Source organism: Hypanus sabinus, chromosome 27 (assembly GCF_030144855.1).
Source record: "Hypanus sabinus isolate sHypSab1 chromosome 27, sHypSab1.hap1, whole genome shotgun sequence".
NCBI classification, from domain to species: Eukaryota; Metazoa; Chordata; class Chondrichthyes; order Myliobatiformes; family Dasyatidae; genus Hypanus; species Hypanus sabinus.
The window spans coordinates 19263932-19285164 of record NC_082732.1 but is presented as its reverse complement, the minus strand read 5'-3'; the positions used below and the strand labels follow the sequence as shown (position 1 = coordinate 19285164).

Below are 21233 nucleotides of genomic sequence, written 5' to 3'. Positions count from 1 at the left end.
CCAGCATTTTGTGCATGTCATACTCACCATGACACTGATGGGAACAGCAGGACTAGAAAGCGGTGAAATTAGTTCAGGTTCATACTTCTGATGCCAAATTAAAGAAAGCAATCATGATACTTGAAAACCTTTCTTAATCACTGAGCAAGTTTGCTCTTTGGTAACTCAGAGATGCAATGAAAGAAAAAAAAAACATGTGAATTTTAAGCTTACTGGGTAGTTATTTATCTCCATGTGAATACAAATTCTTTTGCAGATAATAGACATTAACGAGTGCACTACCAGCAATTTTACCACATGCTTTGCATAGTAAAATCAAGATACTTAGTAAATAAGTCACAAGGTATGTTCAGTCATCATTCCTGCACAAAAAGAATGATGTGATGAAATTTAGTGAGGTAGACTCTGTCACTAAAGTGGCCACTTGTCTGGCAATTTTCTGACATTCAAATGTTTTTGTATTTTTGTATTTATTATTTTACTAGAAATTACATCTTAGGGAAGCACTGCACTACAGGTTTGAGATTTCTGAAGTGTTGTTCTCTTCAGTGTCTGTTAAGTTCCTGCACTTCAAGCTTCTCTCTGATTTTAAGCATCTTCCCTAATATATCAGTCTCAAAGATTCAAAGTACATTTATTATCAAAAAACTGTATAAATTATACACCTTGAGATTTGTTTGCTTACAGGCAGCCACATAGAAAGAAACATGAAGAACCCAATTTAAAAAAATAAAAGACCATAACCACTGCTCTGAGAAAGAGGAGAAAAACACACACACATCATATAAAGGTGCCACAAAACTCACAGAGCCAAGCACTTCACTGCCTCGGTGCCACAGAGAGTGGAATGAACATCTCCTCTGTCCATTCTATTACTCATCTGAGGACCTCACTTGGCTACTGTATACTTCTTCTTGCATTGACGTGGTTTGGAGAATTGCCCCAACATTGTTTTAATGGGATCTTGATAAGTACTTAAGAGAATAGGATATTTCTGGTCATGAGGATAAGTTGATAGCTTTCCTTCAAGGTTTGGAGAGGACGTTCAAGAGCTTTCCATGAATCGGCAATGGTTTACCTTACTCCTGATTTTTGGTGGTGGCATGGTAAATGGTGAACCACATTTTTCTTTGTATGGCTTGGTCTTTGCTAACCTTCATTTCGAAAATGTTGATGCTCTACGTTCAACACACAAAAATCTGCATATCACAGCACCCATCCCACAGAAGACAGACAGGATGACTGCTTCTTTTAAACAGACAAAGCTTTATTCAGAAATACATGAAGCAATGGCACATCTTTCAAGTGAGAAAACCCTACAGAAAATGGAACATTCAGAATTTGAAAAAAAGGACATTAAAATAAAAATATCTTATCATACGCAACTGCAGGATGGATAATTTTCCTCTCAAATCCTTGGTAGTCTTTCACGTCAAATCCAATGTAACTGCTAGAATCATCGCTAAGGTTAGCCTGGCACTGTTGTTGCACAAAGATGCACCTGAAATTATAATCAGAATTCATCATCTTGCTTTATTAGATTATTTCTTTCCCAATCGTATTACTTATTCAATATAAGCAAAATAAATACAATTTGAACATGCTATTATCTACACTACATTTAGCAACAGTAGTATCAGAAATTAGATTTAGTATCAGAAATAATATCAGTATATTTCTTTATATTAATGCCTCTGATTTTTCTTCCCCAATCATTGCATTAGTGATGCATTTGAAAGGATGCTCATATGAAGCCCTGTGTCCAGTAACAGTAGGACCCCAGACTCTAGCCTCTCCCAACACAGCCTTTGTGATGGTAACATTAAACTTCAGTGCACCTTTGATTGCTTATGGACATCTCCTAACACATGAAGACAACAAACTTCGGGCAATCCAAACATGGTCAAAGCAAAATATTATTGGTTGACTACAACTTCTCTCTCTGGAAATGTATCATAAAAACACATACCCTTCAGTGAATGAGTCACTAATTGTTATTTCTCACAGAAACTGATTGTTAAAAGTTACTTATCTTAAAAATCTCCTTTTCCATGGGTACATTGCCTGTCTAATCAGATGCTGTTGGAATTTCCAGTTGCTTAATTGAAGATGTTGTTTCCAATGTGAAACGTTGTTGACTTTCAGTTTGCATACCTCCCAAGATGGAGTTACACAGTAAATTCAGGGCATGAGGATAAGTGGCCTCCGTGAGCTGATTCTGTCTGAAAGGGCATTAGCTGACTTTGCAGTTCTTCGTCAAGACCTGTCAATTTGCATGGTCTAACTATGGAAAGATGTTCTAACACCCCCTAACTTATAGCTGATATAATGTTGTTGCAGGTATGGTCGTCAAAGGAGGTGAAAATGGGCTTGAGATAGGAAGGTTGTGTTGAAATTATCCAATGAATTGAGTAGCAAAATCGTCTACATGATATTAGTGATAGGAGTTGTTTTACTAATGAAACATTGACATTATTTCTGTCAATGGCATTCAGCTTTGTAACCAGAGGGTGAAAAGCATCATCCCTTCTGTTCATTGCCCAACATGTCTTGTCTCATTTCTGCTCTCAACTATGACAAGTGCTAGCCAAATCTCACAAATCTGGATCCAGAGCCATTTGCACCCTTCCTATATACTCTAGAATAGAGATGTAGCTCACCGTTTTTATTGTCAGTGCCTTTCGGAATGTTTGGATTTTCTGAAAGACAAAAATACAAGTTCTTCATGAAGTCATGCAGCAGGTAAAGGGCCAAGAAACTAAGCAGAGAATTGTTTCAGAAGTGATTAGATTTTTCCTTCCTTGTTATTTTGAGAGCATGTGTATGTTTCTGCACCTTGGGCCCAGAGGAACACTGTCTCATTTGGCTGCCTCCATGTCTGGTTTGAGTGGCAATTAAACTTGATTTGATTCTATTTGCATATCCTTACTGTTTAAGCAGTGGATGGGTGGGGCCTCTGATAATTCCGCAGGTACGTTAAATGGGCTAGTTAGCTCAAAAGAACCAGTAGTTTCCAGGTCCCAGCCTTGGGGTGAGTTGGACTAATCCATCTAACCTGAGATGCTACTATGGTAGGCAGGGAAAAATAAATTTAACTTTACTGACTACTACAGTAAATTCCACTGAAGATGGTCAATTTGTGCAGAGTGGCTCCAAACAGGGCATTGGAGTAAGGGAGCAGGGAGAGCATTGTGGGCTGAAGGGCCTGTTCCTGTGCTGAACTGTTCTGTGTTCTATGATTAGAGAATATGGATGTGGAAAATGCTCCTTGATGCCATTGGAAGGACTTTCCAATTTGTGTTGTTGCATGAAGGCATTTGAGTGGGTCGCCAGAGAGCTACCAATACCTTCAGAATCATAGTCAGGCAAGAGTTACTGATGCAGAATTTTGTCTTGTGTTATAGGTGGTAAATGTGCAATGTACAGTAGGTACGAATTCTGATAATCATTTCCATTGCTTCAGCTGAACTCAGTTTCAGAGATGAGATTCAATGGGCTTGTTACTATATTGAATACTTAGCCAATCCAATAACAAAGGAAGTATTTCTGACATCAGCGTCTGAATAGACCATATAGTATCATCTCATCACACTGTTGCTGGTAGAAAGTTTGCACTTACCAAAAATGATGAGCCTAGCATGTGTGTCTGTTGACCCCAAGGGGTTTTGGCTAGTACAACGGTACATTGACCCATTCAGCTCGGCCGGTACTCTCTCCAACACCAGCTCTTTACCATCTTGCTCAGTACTTCCATCCAACAGGCGTCCTCCAACTCTGGTCCATGTGAAGAGAGGTTCTGGAAATACTTCATTCTGTTAAGGTAGGAATAACGACAGGCATCAAGCAGTTAATGATTCCCCCAGCGGTGAACACTGTTGGTGCCCATATACAAAAATGGCACCGCCTCCTCACCCAGGTGGTGGCAATGTTACCCATTGATTACACACTCATGAAATGAAGGGATAAGACCTGCGGTCAAATGTCCAGCTTGGCATGGGTGTTATTGCTTTGAGTAATTTCTATCTTCATTTTAAATGCCTGGGAGTCACTCTCTAACCCTGTTGTGTAGGTGAGGAGGGCATGAGTGTGGCTTCGAATACACAAGCTATACCTGGCATCTAAACATCAGCCTAACTGGGAAATCATCAGTAAAGGACTTCCTTGGAAATAATAGTCACTTCTGACAAATGAGGTTAAAAGATTTTGACCGCTATTTTATTAGGCTACTCAATGGCTCAGCCTGCACTAAGTGTAAGCTAAGTAGTAATTAGGTCCAACAAGTTGACAATGGGAATTCCGTGGTATCACAAGCCTGTCCTTTAGACATTTGGTGCTAAAAGCTCCAGAATGTGATTGTGATGCTGTGTCTAACAGTGATCCTGCTGGGATTTGTATAGTCAAGTGATATGTTAATCCATTGAAATGGATCAGATCCTGGGATGAGACAGCTGCCCTATCAAAAGGAGCTCAATAGTTTAGGTCTGTATTCCTAGGAAATTAGAAGAATGAGAGCTGACCTTCTTCAAACATATAAGATCCTAAGGAAGCTTGACAGGGTAGATGCTGTGATAATTTCACTAGCAGATTCACAAACAAGGTATTATGATTACAAAATAATGTGCCAGTCACTTAAAACTAAGGTGTATAGAAATTTCTTCTCTCGGTGGTTATGACTTGAAAATACAGTAGGTTTTAAGGTCGGAAAAACATCATGCATCAAAGGGCCTCTACTGTGCTGTAGTGTTCTATGTTCTATGATTTATCAATCTTTGAAAGTTTTGTCCCTAATTGTGGTGGACGCCAGATTCTGTATATGCTTGAGGTGGGGATGGACAAATATTTGAACGCTTGAAGTTTATGGTGTATTTGCAGAAAAGAGCAGTTGAGGCCAGCATTGATCAGCCAAAGCGGATGATAGAGCAGGCTTAAGATTCCTGCTGGTTGACTCCAACTTTCTTATAGTCTTGTGTAGATTATGTTAGCAATAATGTCCAGGTCAACTAGTAACAGTTGAGAAACTGATTTCAGCATGTATAGGTGTAGTTCACCACAGTGCATTCAATGTTCTTATAGTGCAAGATACAAATATAATGATGGGATCCCATGTCCAGCAGTCATTTTTGCACTTAGTGATTGAAAACAGCCCTCACATCAGTATTTACCAAACATACTCCCTTTCTATCCTTCACCTGTATCTGCACATAATACAAACATCTCCACATTATGTGCATCAAGCAAAATGCTGCACTGTTGAGCCTGTCTTGTGGTGACATGAAATAAATGGCACAAGCTCAGGTCCATTTTGTGGGATGTGCTCTGACAAACCGGAGAGCTCTGTGCCTCCCCATCCTCTCCCCCTGATTTCTCCTCATTTCCATGGTAGCCACCTTGTGCTGCTCTGCTGTGATTACTGCACAGTGTTCTTTATGGAATGGCTTCTTACTCTGTGAGAGCAGAACGACGACTCAACTGCTAGCTCAAGGAATGTGCAGACAATGTCCTTGTGCATCACTCATGCTCCAAAGGATAGTGTTCTTTTTCACCAAATTCTCCATTTTTTGTGGGTCACCCCATTTGTTGCTCCCACTACACAATGCTCCCCTTTAACCATAGAACCATAGAACATTACAGCACAGTACAGGCCCTTCAACCCTCCATGTTGTGCCGACACATATAATCCTTAAAAAAAAGTACTAAACCCACACTACCCCATAACCCTCCATTTTTCTTTCATCCATGTGCCTGTCCAAGAGGATCTTAAATACCCCTAATGTTTTAGCCTCCACCACCATTCCCGGCATTCACAACCCTCTGTGTAAAAAACTTACCCCTGATGTCTCCCTTAAACTTCTCTCCCTTAATTTTGTACATATGCCTTCTGGTGTTTGCTATTGGTGCCCTGGGAAACAGGTACTGACTATCCACCCTATCTATTCCTCTCATAATCTTGTATCAAGTCCCCTCTCATTCTTCTACGCTCCAAGGAGAAAAGTCCCAGCTCTGCTAACCTTGCTTCATATGACTTGTTCTTCAAACCAGGCAACATCCTGGCAAATCTCCTCTGCACCCTCTCCATAGCTTCCACATCCTTCCTATAATGAGGTAACCAGAAATGTGAAAGTGCAAGAAATACAGGAGGATTCCATTTGTCAGTGTAGCTGCCCTCCACTGCTCTCCCATTAACCTCTAACTTTCAGGGGTTGTATGCTTCGCTTTTCATCATTCATTTCTCCAGTTCACACAAGCCCTGTACTCACCTCAGCATCCAAAGACCCCACCACTTCACAGCATAGATTCTAGTTAATCTATGCACTTCCCTTAGTTCCTACTAACAACAGTTCTCCTCTTATGTTGTATCCAGGAGTGAGGAAATACACCAAATACTAATTTGAACATCACCCAGTCTTCAGAGCTGAATATGGACTGCAGCTTGAATTAAAATGCAGCTCAGAACAATGGTGTTCCTGGAGCTGCAAGCTGGGGTTGATTGCAAACCGGGAAACGCCCCATTCACCTGAGATGTCTGCATATGCATGAATGCATCTCGGAGATAGCAGTGATTAACACACATTTTGGTTGTGTTGGTGTGAAGATCTTGGTGTTTGAAGATTATGTGCAACTCAAAGGAAACATTATGAGTATATTGTAACGATAGAAATTGTCCTGTTGTTATCTTTGTTTCTTAACATTTAAAAAAAGTGATATAATATTGGGGTCAGAAAGCCTCTTCCAAGAGTGTGTCCAGTATGAGGCCTCCGGCTGTGCTGAATAAAGATTTCTACGTCACCAGCTTCAGTGTTTCTCCAGTGACTTCATTCACCTTTGCAACACCCATTCAGTGTATGCTGATATGCTCTGTTCCTGTTCCAAGACAGCGCTATTCCCTGCTTTTCTAACTATAGAAAGGAAATCTGATTTGAATTCACCTGAGAACTTTCAATATGGCTGCTGACACTTAGGGCAGCAATGAAGGTCCTCCATCTCTGTCTGTCACTGACCACTCAGATGCAGAGGGATTCTTCATTGCTGTTTCCATTACAATTTTGTTTTATCGGTCAGGGGTGTTAGCCCTGAGCTTTACCCCCGAACCTGGAGGATTGGTAGACCACTCTTTTCCTTGACCTGTTGGGCATGGGTGATCCTACAAAAAGACCAAGTCTCCAAACCATGAAATTAAAGAGGGAATTAAATGCATGCAATGCAGATTTCAAGTGTTTATCATCACTGTGTTAAGAGCTGCCACTATTAGCTCCACTGTGAATGCATAACATCCAGTGTCCCTTTTTGCTTCTAACTCGCCTTACCTCAACGTGGATATTGGGACTCAACCAATCAATATCCATTTTAATAATTTTTCGGCTTCTTCTTTTCAAGTCCTCTGCTGCTTTGCATCAAAGTCAATCTACTTCTTGTGACTTGAGGTGGGGTGGAAATCACTGGGTTTTATAATGGGCTGGATTCAGATTGCCTGATGTCCACATGTAACTAACCGAGGAAGGAACTGCTTTGTGAGGTTGGCTGGCAATCTCTGTCGATAACTGGAGGAAGCCTGTATCAGGCAGCAGCTGGAAGTCTCACAGGAGGTCTGGATGGGAAGGGTTTTCATATAGCCATTGTATTATTGCCAAATAAGTTGTTGAAAAAGGTGAACACCATTACATACTCACTGCAGCCACTCTGTTACTCAAAATGATGGCCAAAGGAGGGGGAAGTCTTTTATATTGCTGCTTTCTATCACTCTGCTGTAAAGATACATGATGCCTGTGAGTTTGTCATGACTGAGTGGAAGCAATTTTTCCCTGGGTGAGAAGATTCTGAGTTTGTATCGCACCAGGGAAGTGCACACAAAAATCGAGGCTAAGTTTCCACTTGTGCACTGACAAAGCGTTTCATTGCTAGACTTCTTATCTTTTGAATCTATGTTAAAACATTGGGCTATCTCCAGAAATAATGCCAAAGATCCCAAGAAAGAAATGAAGGATTTTGCTGATGATACAACCATTGTTGGCAGAATCTTAGTTGGAGATGAGAGGGCGTACAGGAGCAAAATATACCAGCTAGTAGATTGGTGTCGCAGTAACAACCTTGTACTTGACATTAGTAAGACCAAAGAACTGATGGTGGATTTCAGAAATGGTAAGATGAGGGAACATGAACCAATCTTCATAGAGGGATTAGAAGTGGAGAGAGTGAGCAATTCCAAGCTCCTAGATTGCCAATATCTCTGAGGATTTAACATGGTTCCAACATACTGATACAGCTATATAGAAGGGAAGACAGCAGTTATATTTCATTAGGAGTTTGAGGAGATTTGGTTTGTCACCTAACACACTTGAAAACTTCTACAGATGTATTGTGGAGAACAATCAGACAGGCTGCATCACTGCAGCTACTGCACAGGACTGAAAAAAGGTACAAAGAGTTATAAAATTAATCAACTCCATTATGGGTACTAGCCTCCGCAGTATCTAAGACATCTTCAAGGAGCAGTGCCTCAGAAAGGTGATGTCCATTATTAAGGACCCCCATCACCCAGAGCATGCCCTCTTCTCACTGTTACTGTCAGGAAGATGGTCCAGAAGCCCAAAGGCACTCATTCAGTGATTCAGGAACAGCTTCCTTCTCTCTGTCATACAATTCCTAAATGGATATTAAACCCACGAATACTGCCTCACATTTTTATTATTTCTGTTTTTGCACTATTTTTTAAATTTAGTGATTTAATATGCATATATACTTAATGTAATTCATCTATTTATTTATTTTCTGTATTTGTCATGTGTTGCATTACACTGTGGCTGCTAAGTTAACAAATTTCATGACAAACAATACGCTGGTGAAATTAAACCTGATTCTGATTCTGGAAAGAAAACTTTTTTTCCAACAATGTCCTGGTAAAAATTTATCCCCTGGACCAACATCACTAACTGTTGAAAACAATCAGTAGGTCAGCAAACATCTATGGAGAGAGAAATAATCAGCGTTTCTAGTTTAAGACCCTTCATTGGAAGTGGGAAAGTAAAGAAGCAAGTTAGTTTTAAGTCACAGTGAAGGTGGGAAAGATAATAAATGAAAGAAATCATCTACCGTAGCTCATGAAAGTTTGCTGTACCTAATTTGTTGCAGGATTTCGCACATTATGCACCATAATAAATTGCAAATATTCCTATTTGTTGTTAATCCAACCTCCATTTATTTAGATAGTCCTAGGGACGAATATCCAGAAGTCACTCCATTTATATGTAACTACATTTGTATGTCGAAAGTTAAGCAATGGAATAGATGGTGAAGGTATAGGTAGAAAGACTGAGATATTCTTTGTGTGTAATTATTAACACCATGAACATGATATTGTACTCGAGAATCATATCTAGGTAGAACTATAGTGACAGCATTCTTTTCCCTGAAAGCTTTTGCAGATGGTTTTTAGCAAGGTTCAAAAACAATCCGTGTCCTTGTGTCAGAGTGGGTTCCAAAACATTTTTTATGCCATGGACTCCTACCATTAAATGAGGGGTGAATGGAGCCCAGGCTTAACAGAAATCAGTATCTAAAGAGAACATACCCAGAGCACTTGAGCAAAGCAAGAAATGAAGAATAATACATTTGCATTACCTAATGAAGAAAAAGCTGCTTATGATACCCATTCACTTGTAATGATTCAGTAATGGGTTGAGGTCTTTAAGACAGGGAGGATTTACCAACTCATCAACAGAGGCTACTTAAACACAAGAGATTCTGCAGGTACTGAAAATCCAGAGCAATAAATATAAAACGCTGGAGGAACTCAATATGTCAGGAGAGGAATAAGTAGTCCACATTTTGGGCAGAGACCATAAAAGATGAGCAGTCGCCTGAGATGCCCTTCACACTAGTCTTAGTTTAACATTGTAATTAACTTGAAACAACAATAAGAAGTGAAAACGTTGAAAATGTTGATGGTTGTGGCTAAACCTGAGACATCTCATGTTTTACTGCTTCACTGACCATTCCTCCATGAGGTCAATATCATATCTGAAACTCCTTGTTACTGCTTTGCATGAAAGTGCGATCAGAATCGGATTCAGAATTAGCTTTCAAAATTCTGAATTAGAATTCAGAATTTCACTGTCCCAGATGACGTGAAATTTGTTTCATTTTGTGGCCACAGTGCACAGCAACATATACAGTTAATTTAGTACAAAATGAATAAATAGTACAATTAAAAAAGGGAATAATGAGGTAGTGTTCATGGTTTCATGGACTGTTTAGAAATCAGAAGGAAAGAAGCTGCTCTTGAATCATTTAGTGCAGGTCCTCGGGCTCTCGTATTTTCTCCCTGACATGAGTAATGAGAAGAAGGCATCTTCAATTGGTGAGTGTCCTTAGTGATGGATGCTACCTTCTTGAAGCATCGCCTCTTGAAGGTATCATAGATTGTGGGGAGGGTTTGTGCTGGAATACCTATAACCCTCTGCAGCCTCCAGACCAGGCTGTGATGCAACCAGTCAGAATCCTCTACATTGCACAACTATAGAAAATTGTACGAGTCTTTGGTAACATACCAAATCTCCTCAAAGTCCCAATGATGCAGAGCCATTGGAATGCCTTTTTTTTTGTGACTGCATCAATGTGTTGCACCCCAGACAGATCTGTGGAGGTGTTAACATCTAGAAACATAAAACTGCTCATTCTCTCCACTGCTGACACCTCATGAGGACTGGCACATATCTTCCAGACTTTCCCTTCCTGACCTCAGCAATCAACTCCTCGGTCGTGCCGATGTTGAGTTGTTTTTGTTGCGACACCACACAATCACCCAACGTATCTCACTCCTGCGTATCTCCTTATTGACATTTGAGATTTTTATCGACAATAGTGGGGCAGTCTGCAAATTTATAAAAGGAATTTGAGCTATGCGTAGCCACGCTGTCATTAGTGTAGGGAGAATAGAAGGGTGGGATAAGCATGCATCCTTGAGGTGTTGATTGGGATTGTGTTGACTGTGTTGTGAATTCCTTTAAATTCCTGCACAGTACTATCTCAGAGGACCTGTTCTGGACCCATCATGTAAATGTTATTGCGAAGAAAGCACAACAGTGCCTCTACTTCCTCAGGAGTCTGTGGCAGTTCGGCCTGTCATCAAAAATCTTGGCAAACTTCAATAGATATCTAGTGGAAGGTGTTCTGACTGGCTGTGTTACGGCCAGGTATGGGAACACCAATGCCTTTGAGCAGAAAAACCTACAAAAGGTAGTGGATTCGGCCTAGCACATTATGGGTAAAACCCTCCCAACCATTGAGCACATCTACATGAAACGTTGCTGCAGAAAAGCAGCATCCATCATCAAAGATCCTCACCACCCAGGCCATGCTCTTTTCTCACTGCTGCCATCAGGTAGAAGGTACAAGTGCCTCAGGACTCGCAGCACCAAGTTCAAAAACAGTTACTACCCCTCAATCATCAAGCTCTTGAACACTCATTCAAGGACTCTGTTATATTGTTATTTCATGCTCATTATTTATTGCCATTTACTTATATCAACATTTGCACAGTTTGTTTATAGTTAACAGTTCCTGATGCTTACTGTTACTGTTGTATAGATTTGCTGACTATGCCCACAGAAAAAGAATCTCAGGGTTGTATGTGGTGACATGTATGTACGCTGATAATAAATTTTACTTTGAACTTGGAACCAAGAAACTATTTCATTCATTGCAAAACATACAAAATGCTGGAGGAACTCAGCAGGTCAGGCTTCATCTATGGAAATGAATAGATATTTGACATTTTGGGCCAAGAACCTTCTTCAGGACTGGAAAGGAAGGTGGAAGACACCAGAATAAAAAGGAGGGTCATGGGATGGTAGGTAAGGACATGCTATCAGGATGTGGAACTCTATTACCATTAAGTCGTTGGGAAGATGGGATGAGAGCAGATATTCAGGAAATGAGAGTGAGGGAGGCATCAATAGCAGAGGAAGGGAAACCCCATTCTTTGCAAAAGGAGGACATCTTTAATGTCCTGGACAGGAAAGCTGCATCCTGGGAACTGATACAGTGGCGACAAAGGAACTGAGAAAAGGAAATATCATTTTTACAGGAAATGAGGTGGGAAAAAGTATAGCCAAGGTAACCATGGGAACTGGTTGATTTATAGAAGATGTCGATTGACAATTTGTCCCTAGAGATGGATACAGAGAGATGAGGAAAGGGGAGGCAGGTGTCAGAGATGGACCAAGTGAATTTAAGGGCATGGGGGAAGCTGGAGGCAAAGTTGATGAAGTTGTCGAGCTCAGCTTGGGTGTGTGAAGCAGCACCAATGCAGCCATCAATGTAGGGGAGGAAGAGTTGGGGAACATTGACTTGGAATGTGGTTCTACGTAGCCAACGAAAAGGCAGGCACAGCTGGGGCCCTTGTGGTTGGTAAAGGTACCTATTGAATCTGGGGAAAATGGGAGGAGCTGAAGTAAAAAATTGTTGAGGGTAAGGGCCAGTTCTGCCAGATGAAGGAGGGTGATGGTGGAGGTGAACTGGTTGGTTTTTTTATTGACAAAGAAGCAGAGAGCTTAAGGTCTTCTCGATTGGGGATAGAATGATACTGGGACTGGGCATCCATAGTGAAAATGAGATGGTCAGTGGCAGGGAAGTGGAAGTTAATGAGGAGATCAAGAGCACGATAAGAGTCATGGATGTTGGGTGAAAGAGACCGAACCAAGGGGGAATAGAATGGAGTCGAGGTATGAGGACATGAGTTCAGTGGGGCAGGAGCATACAGAGACAATGGGCCTACACGGACAGTCAGGTTTGTTTCCATTCAGTTAGTTTCTGCCTGGGTAGCCTCCAAACTGATAGCATGAATATTGATTTCTCCTTCTGGTAAGAAAAAAGTTCCCTCCTCCTCCCTTCTTCTTCTGTTCTCCACACTTACTCTTACCTCTTCTAACCTGCCTATCACCTCCCCCAGGTGCCCTTTCTATTTCCCTTTCTCCCATGGTCCACTCTCCTCTCCAATCAGATTCCTTCCTCTCCAGCCTTTTACCTTTCCTCCCCACCTAGTTTCACTGATCACCTTCTAGCTCTCCTCCTTCCCCTCCTCCCACCTTTTTATTCTGGCATCTTCCCCCTTCTTTTCCAGTCCTAACGAAGGGGCTTGGCCTGAAATGTCGACCGTTTTTTATTTCCATAGATGCCACCTGACCTTCTGAGCTCCTCTAGCATTTTCTTTTTGTGTTGCTTTTGATTTCCAGCATTTCTCGTGTTCCTGTTTTATTCCGTGACACTTTGAGCAGCCATTGACCTTTGGAACAAGTTGAAATCTTACATAGTTCAAGATGCAACATCCCTGATATGTTCATTCCTTTAAAACAGACCATCCAGACTAGAAGTATGAAATTAAAAATCTACGTGAGCGGATGAAAGGCCAGTCCTGGCCACTGAAAAACACATTTGCCCTGGTATGGCTGGTAGAATATGCTCAGCGGGTTTTATCCCTATTTCTAAAGGTATACGCTTATAAATTCATAAGACATAAAGGCATAGAAGCTCCTGCGAACACTGCTATAATGTCAGAGATGGGGCTAATGTGCAAGTGTATGTCTATCACCCTTCTTCGTTTTGTTGTTCATGACAGGGTCTTTGCCCTTGTTTGTCATCTGTTTCTGCAAACCCCAGGTGAAAGACAAATCTAACAACTAGGCGGAATTATGGCATCCACTGTGTGGTATGCTTCTGAGATAAATATGCATATAGCATCCAAGATAAATTTAAATAATTTTCATTTGGAAACTAATCCTTATCTTTTCATATGAACTGCCGCATATGTTCCTGTCTGCCTGAAGTAGATTAGCTTCCTTTACTTATATTATATATTCAGAGTGAAGACTAGGGACATCTAATAACTTCAGGAGCTAAGGTCTTTGTGATGGACTCTTCCATCAGCTGCTCTTTTTAAAATTTAAACTTAAAAATTGCCACACAGAAAAATAACCTCTACAGGATAAAAATAACACAATCAAGCTGGCATGACAAGTGTTTCAATGTGGTGCGGGAATATAATTTATATTCAAAGTTCCTCCATCCCTTCACCTTTGGTTCTCAAATACTTCCTGACCTCATGGAATGCAAATGCTTTCCCACTGTCTCTTACCCGAGGGAGTAATCATCTGCAGAACTGCAATAATTATACTGCTGGGTGTCAGGATGTTAACTGAACAAAATACGGAAAGAATATTTTCATCTTGTCTGAACCTGGCAGTATATGAACTGATCCATCGGCCTAATTTCTTTTCTCGCTCCTATCACGAAGCCCAGTTCTCATGTGCAGAATGTCCAAACCCTTTCCTTCCTGGCCAACTTATATCCTGCTCTTTGCTGTGGCACAGTTCCATTTCCATTAGCAGCACAAAGCCTGCTCCAGTAAGACACTCAGAAACCTACCTGAACGTATGGCTGTGCCTGAAAGCAGTCCATATGAAGCTCATTGTGGGTGTATCGACCATAGTGATTCATCCATTCAATCATCATAGGGAATGGGCGATGCACAATTTACCTTAATCACTCCAAATTAGCTATTGAATGTAGGAAAGAGTTATACAGTCAGCCTAATACCATCCCCAAATCTCCAAAAATACTTTTTCCATCAGGAATTTCCTAACAATTGGAAGGGGAGCTGCAATTGCATCTTTCCTTCATAAACGAAGGGGACTGAGGCCAACCATAATGTATTCATTATGTAATCCCTGTAAGCGTAAGTGCTACACCTGTCCCTACACCTCCTCTCTTACCACCATTCAGGGCCCTAAACAGTCCTTCCAGGTGAGGCAACACTTCACTTGTGAGTCTATTGGGGTAATCTATTGCATCCGGTGCTCCCGGTGCGGCCTGCTCTACATCGGCAAGACCTGACGCAGATTGGGGGACCACTTCGTTGAGCACCTCTGCTCCATCCGCCACAACAGACAGGATCTCCCAGTTGCCACTCACTTCAACCCTCCTTCACATTCCCATTTGGATATGTCCATACATGGCCTCCTCTACTGCCATGATGAGGCCAAACTTCAGTTGGAGGAACAACATCTCACATACCGTCTGGGTAGTCTCCAGCCCCTTGGCATGAACATCGAATTCTCCAACTTCTGGTAATTCTCTCCCTCTCCCTTCCCCCATCCCACCTTCACTCTGTCTCCTCTTCCAGCTGCCTGTCACCTCTCATGACTCTGCTTTCTTCTACTACCCATAGTGCTTTCCCCTTAGATTCCTTCTTCACCTCTCCTGCCTATCCCCCTCCTTGCTTCCCCTCCCCCACCCCTTGAACTTGCCTCTGACTGGTTTTCCACCCTCCCCCCACCTTCTTTATAGGGCCCCTGCCCCTCCTTCTTCAGTCCTGACGAAGGGTCTCGACCTGAAACGTTGACTGCTCCTTTCAACGGATGCTGCCCGACCTGCACAGTTTTAAGGTGGTTGGAAGTAGGTACAGAGATGTCAGGGGTAAGTTTTTTATGCAAAGAGTGGTGAGTGCATGGAATGGGCTGCCGGTGAAGGTGGTGGAGGCAGATATGATAGGATCTTTTAAGAGACTCCTGGACGGGTACATGGAACTTAGAAAAATAGAGGGCTATGGGTAACCCTAGGTAATTTCTAAGATAAGGACAAGTTCGGTACAGCTTTGTGGGCCGAAGGGCTTGTATTGTGCTGTACATTTTCTATGTTTCTATCTGATTCACGCACCTCTTAAATACACCATGGCTGTGCACTCAGCAAAAGAGAACTGACCAAAAATTAGAAAACTGCTGGAAATCTGAAAGGCAAACAAAAAAAATGCAGGAAATGCTCAGTCTGTCAGACAGCAACAATGGAGAGAGAAACAGCAAGAACGTTTCAGGTCACTTCTGTTGAATTAGGGTATTATTCTCTTCGTGTTTTTCCTGTAGCTTAAGTGTCCTAAGCTTGCTTATAATTTTTATATAACCACCTACATATGTGTAATTGTTCAGTAACTGTTCTGGTAATGTAGCCAATTTTGTATTTTTTGAGAAGCTCTGAGTTTTCTGGAACAGGTGCCATGCCTTTTGAGTCTCGCTGTTTGTAGGGTAATTGTTATCACTAGAATGTTGGTTGTCTCCAGTCTGAATGTGAGATGACCACGATTTATTTTTCTGTCTTCTTTTCTTTGTTCCTTTCTTGTTCTTGTAACACGTAATAAAGAGGTCAGACCACCAAGTTATATACCTCATTCTTGACTTCCGAAGAATCTCTGGATCAATATCACAGATCCAACTCTTCGTCACAACCAAGAAACTGAGAAAGCCTCCACATTTTCTGGTCATCTCACTACAGGAAAGATAAAGAACCCATAGAAAGGGTGCAAAGGAGATTTAAAAGGATGTTGCCTGGATTGGAGAGCATGCCTTATGAGAATAGTTTGGAAATAGTTAGACCAGTTTGGAAAGGGAGGGATGGATGGGATAAAAAAGATTACTTGTGATAGGCTATGTCCAGGTTGCCTAAAGCTTGAAGAGCTGCCTGGTCAATAGATTAATGAGTGAATTAAAAAAGAGCTTTTTAAAATTTGTAAAATGCAGGTCACAGTTCAGAGTAAAATGTACAACCTAAAGGAGGATGGTAGAAATGCCTAGCAGGAATGATGCTTGTACAGAGAGGAGGAAAACTTCATTACTATTCTACAGTACTTGGATAACCTACATCAGAACTTGACCATTCTCAAACTTAAAAAAGTGAGTTAGTTGAAACCATTGATTTCATTTTTGAAGGTTGTAACATGCAAGATGGAAGATGGAGTGTTGTTCCTCAAGCTTAAGCTGAATGCACTTATCAAAGAGAACTGATACTTTTCCTGAATAATTAAATAAGTAATACAATAACCTTGGTATTACTGTAAACTATTGGTGTGATCTCCGCTGAAGGGAAAATGTTAGTGCATACGTTTTTAATGGGATTGTAATGTAGTTAAAACAAGTGGCTCAGAGGCAGTTCTCATCATAAAGTCTAGGGATCAAACAGCACATAATGCAGACTAATACAACAGTGCAGCATTGTTTGATAAGACCATAAGACATAGGAGCAGAATTAGGCTATTTGGTCCATTAAGTCTGCTCCACCATTCAATCATGGCTGATTCTTCGGATGAAATGTTAAATCAAAGCTCTTTAATTCAATCTATTTATGTGATCATATAAGGTCTATTGAAACCATTCAAAGTGTATAGGAAAAGCAAACAGTTCTTCATTCTCACCAAGAAATCAAATAACTAATCATCTTGTGCAGAATGCAAACTGCTCCATTTCTTGTGCTTACAAGAAATGTAGTATCACAGGCTTGTTTGACACCAGTCTGCAATGGTATTGTTTCTACTGTTGGACCCATTGGATAATATCATCGCTGGCATGCCATCACGTACAAATGTAAAATGTAATTTTTTTTGACAGTCAAATTTAAGAAGGATGTTCCACATTCCCTCTTGATGTGACGACACGCCAGCTTCCGGGGGTTCAGAAGCTCCAACTCTCCAGAGTACAGATAGCTGGCACAGCCCCTTTAAAGATTCAGGACCATCCGGCTAATTGGCAATCATGCTTTGGGTGTCGCAAATTGAGTTTTTAATGAGCACCTGAACGTAGTCTCAGTGCTCATTCGTAAGCCCCACTGGTGATATCATCCAGCTCAGTTCTTTATTCAGTCTGATACTGTGTTTCGATCCTTGCTTTGGATACGCCAGCAGTTAGGTACCAACCATCCTCGTCAAGGGCTCTCATCACAGTATGATTGAGCTAGTATGGTTCCAGCAGGGTATCAGAGTCTTTCATCCATTGGGACTGACCAAAGCGAGATTTCCAGACAGAGCCTGGAGATACACAATCTCCAGGTAGCTGGTTGTCAACTTTCGCAATGAGGAGGCCAGAGTCGGTCAGGAGAGCTAGTTGCTTGCTCTGCAGGGTCCGTACATCTTCCAACCCTGGAGAGATCTGACTGTGATCTGGGTTCTTGCCACAGCTTCCTCATCCAATGCACATTAGTGATCTATCTCCAGCCACCCTTGTTCCCTTCCGAACCCCATAAAGTGGCAATCATTATCACTCATCTGACTGGCAGAGCCCTGGCCTGGGCCACTACTCATTGGGAAGGGGGGTTAAAGATTTGGAGGAATTAATAGCCGCTAAGAAGAAGGTGTTTCATCACCCTGATGGAGCCAGGCAAGCCTCGGACCGTCTTATGAAGATTCAAAAGGACAAACAGTCAGTGGACGACTACGCTATCACGTTTTGGGCCTTGGCCCAAGAAAGTGGCTGGAAAATGTTGACCTTGCCCACTCTATACCACCACGGACTCTGAAACAAACTGAAAGATGCCCTCTACAAGGAGAAATGGACTAGGGCAAGGGAGATTTTATTAGCTTCTACCCTGAAGGCTGAAATCAAGGCTAGCCATAAGAGAAGATGGAGACCAGTTTTGCAGCCTGGGTGTCTGGTCTGGTTGTTGACTTCATGTGGAGTTTAAGAAATTGGTGCCCAAGTTCATCGGATCCTACAAGATTCTCAGGAAAGTAAACCTGGTAGTGTACAGCTTGCAGCTTCCCCAAGACCCTCAAGATCAATCCCACTTTCTATATTTCCATATTAAAACCTGTGAACCCTAGCCTTTTGGCCCCAGCACCATCAGTCTTGCTGCCACCCAGGTTTCTCGATGGTGGACAGGACTTCACTGTGAGAAGAATTTTGGATTCACGAACTCTTTGAGCTGTTTGGTAGTTCCTTGTGGATTGGAAAGGGTTTGGACCTGAGGAATGGTGCTGGGTTCCTGAAAGGGACATCTTGGGTCCATCTCTCATCTATCACCATCATTATTGTCTCTCTGAGCAGCCAGGAGTTTGCCATAATGGAGGGAGTCCTGTTACGACACACACCCAACTGTGCCAACTTCAGGGGTTTAGATGCTCTAACTCTCTGGAATATGGATGGGTGGTGCAACACCTTCAAAGATTCAGGAACGTTCTGCTAATTGGCGATCATGTTTCGGGGGCCAAGAATTGAGTATTTAAGGAACACCCGAATGAAGCCTCAGACATAAGTCTAGTGTTTGTTTTGTGCTCAGTTCTCGATCCAGTTTTCAATCCTTGCTTCAGATACTCCAGCATTTGGGTCCAAACCACTCTCGTCAAGGACTCTCATCACACCTGATTGATCAAGTCTAAGGCATTTTTGAGGTTAAAAACAGGCTATGATTATGTTGATGATGGTCCCTGTGAATAACCCGGAGCTAATGTGCAGAGAAATTTCATATTCAGTGTGCCTCACGATGGATGGAATACATGCTGTGATTTGGGCAGCCCCTATTCAATCGCTGGTAAAATATAGAAGAGTGTTTTTTTTTGGTAGCATAGAGACCCATCATTTATGACATTTGCTGATTTTCTATTGTTGTGGCTATTTTCTTATTGCGGCTATTGTTAATAGTATTGAGCAAAGCTGCATCGACAGTTTTCCCAAACTTTCATGCAGCAATGCTGCATCTCCCCTTCAGCAAGCTTCTCACGGGAGGACAGCTAATCTACAGGGCAAACAGGAAACTATCCAATCTATGTCATCTGCACTCCAAAATGAAAGTTATTCCGACCTCAGTCTAGCTGCAGTATATAGATGACACTTGTGTATATGTACATACGCGAGCAAACATTATCAACTCATTCACAGAACCAAACCATTCTCCTACCTGCCTGGATCTTCTGCACATCATTGTCCTACTCCACCATCTCCCTTCCCCATTGTCAATAAAGGTTTACTTTAAGATCTGGGAAACAGGGAACCACTCCTCATACCATGCACATTACCTCTCAATGAAATCAAACATTGATGATGAAGATCACCAACACCTTCCTTTTGCTTCACAGCTCCAAACTCTGTATAAACATCAATATCTACTGGGGAGAAGTGAGAAGTAAGCTTCTGACAACAGATTACCTACAATAGTTACCTCAAAATGTTGGGGAAAAAACTCCAATATTTTCTCTGTAAAATCCACTAGTGAAATAAGCCCTTCAATGTTGCTGCCCTAGTGCAGGCTACTATTCTCTGCAGCAAGTCTCAAAATATATTCAATTGGCTTCAAAGGTTGCAGGCCTCACACTAAACGCCTGAATTCTGTCATGGCGGGGGATTACTAGGACTAAGGAAATAAGTTCACCTTCATTTAAGGGCACACACAGTCCCCCCAGGTAAGGCAACACTTCACCTACAAATTTTCTGGGGTCATCTGTCGTGTCCAGTGTTCTTGATGCGGCCTCCTCATCCAGATGAGACCAGTAGTAAATTGCGGTCCGCTTCGTCGAGCACTTCTGCTGCATCTGCCAAAAGCAGAACTTCCCGGTGGCCAAACGTTTTAATTCCCATTCCCATTCCCATTATGACGTGCCAGTCCATGGCCTCCTCTTGTACCAAAATGAGGTCACTATCAGGGTGGAGGAGCAACACGTTATATTCCATCTGGGTAGCCTCCAAACTGAACATCGATTTCTCCATTGGCTAAAAAAAAAATGCTTCGCTCCCCCTCCCCGCTTCTTCTATTGCCCACTCTGACCTTTTACCTCTTCTCACCGGCTCATCACCTTCCCTTGGGTCCTCCCTCCTGCCCCTTCTCCTGTGGTCCACTCTCCTCTCCTATCAGATTCCTTCTTCTCCAGCCCTTGACCTTTCCCACCCACCTGGCTTCACCTATCACCATCTAGCTATCCTCCTTCCCCCCCCCCCACCTTCTTATTCCACCATCTTCCCTCTTCCTTTTCAATCTTGAAGAAGGGTCTTGATCCAAAATGTTGACTGTTTATTCATGTCTATGGATGCTGCCTGACCTGCTGAGTTCCTCCAGCATTTAGTGTGTGTTGCTAAGGATATTCTTATAGCTTAAAAATGCATCCTTCACATTGACTGATGACTATTTAAAATAGAAATGATGGAATGGTGTGGTGTTGAGAACCTAGAGTCCATTTAGTGGAAAAGCAGTCTAAATGTATGGAGGAGCCCAACACCCCACAATCCACCCATCTGCCCACATCCTGTAGCAGAGCCTACAGGTCTCATATTGTCTGTACGAGCATCTTAGAAAGAACTGAAGTAGAACGATATCATCTTCCTGAAGAAGTGTCTAATAATAACAAAAGTATGCAAAGACCTTTGGTATGAACTGACGGCATTGAAGTGTTAAATAAATAAAGATGCTTTTATAAGGAGTCTCCAGGTTAA

The 21233-nt window shown here is 41.9% G+C and overlaps 1 protein-coding gene across 2 annotated transcripts in view; it reads right to left on the bottom strand.

The window, feature by feature from the left end:
* Positions 1–1235: 1235 nt before the first annotated feature.
* Positions 1236–21233, bottom strand: part of LOC132382031 (immunoglobulin superfamily member 21-like) — a 405374-nt gene continuing 385376 nt past the window's right edge. The window contains exons 8-10 of one of the 2 annotated variants that reach the window (XM_059951850.1): positions 3620–3812; positions 2661–2699; positions 1236–1501 (exon numbers count right to left, since the gene is read on the bottom strand). In XM_059951850.1, coding sequence (XP_059807833.1) covers positions 1428–1501; positions 2661–2699; positions 3620–3812 — 306 coding nt within the window. In that variant the 3' untranslated portion in view covers positions 1236–1427. The remainder of the gene's footprint in view (positions 1502–2660; positions 2700–3619; positions 3813–21233) is intronic. The other variant, XM_059951849.1, reaches the window with a different exon arrangement.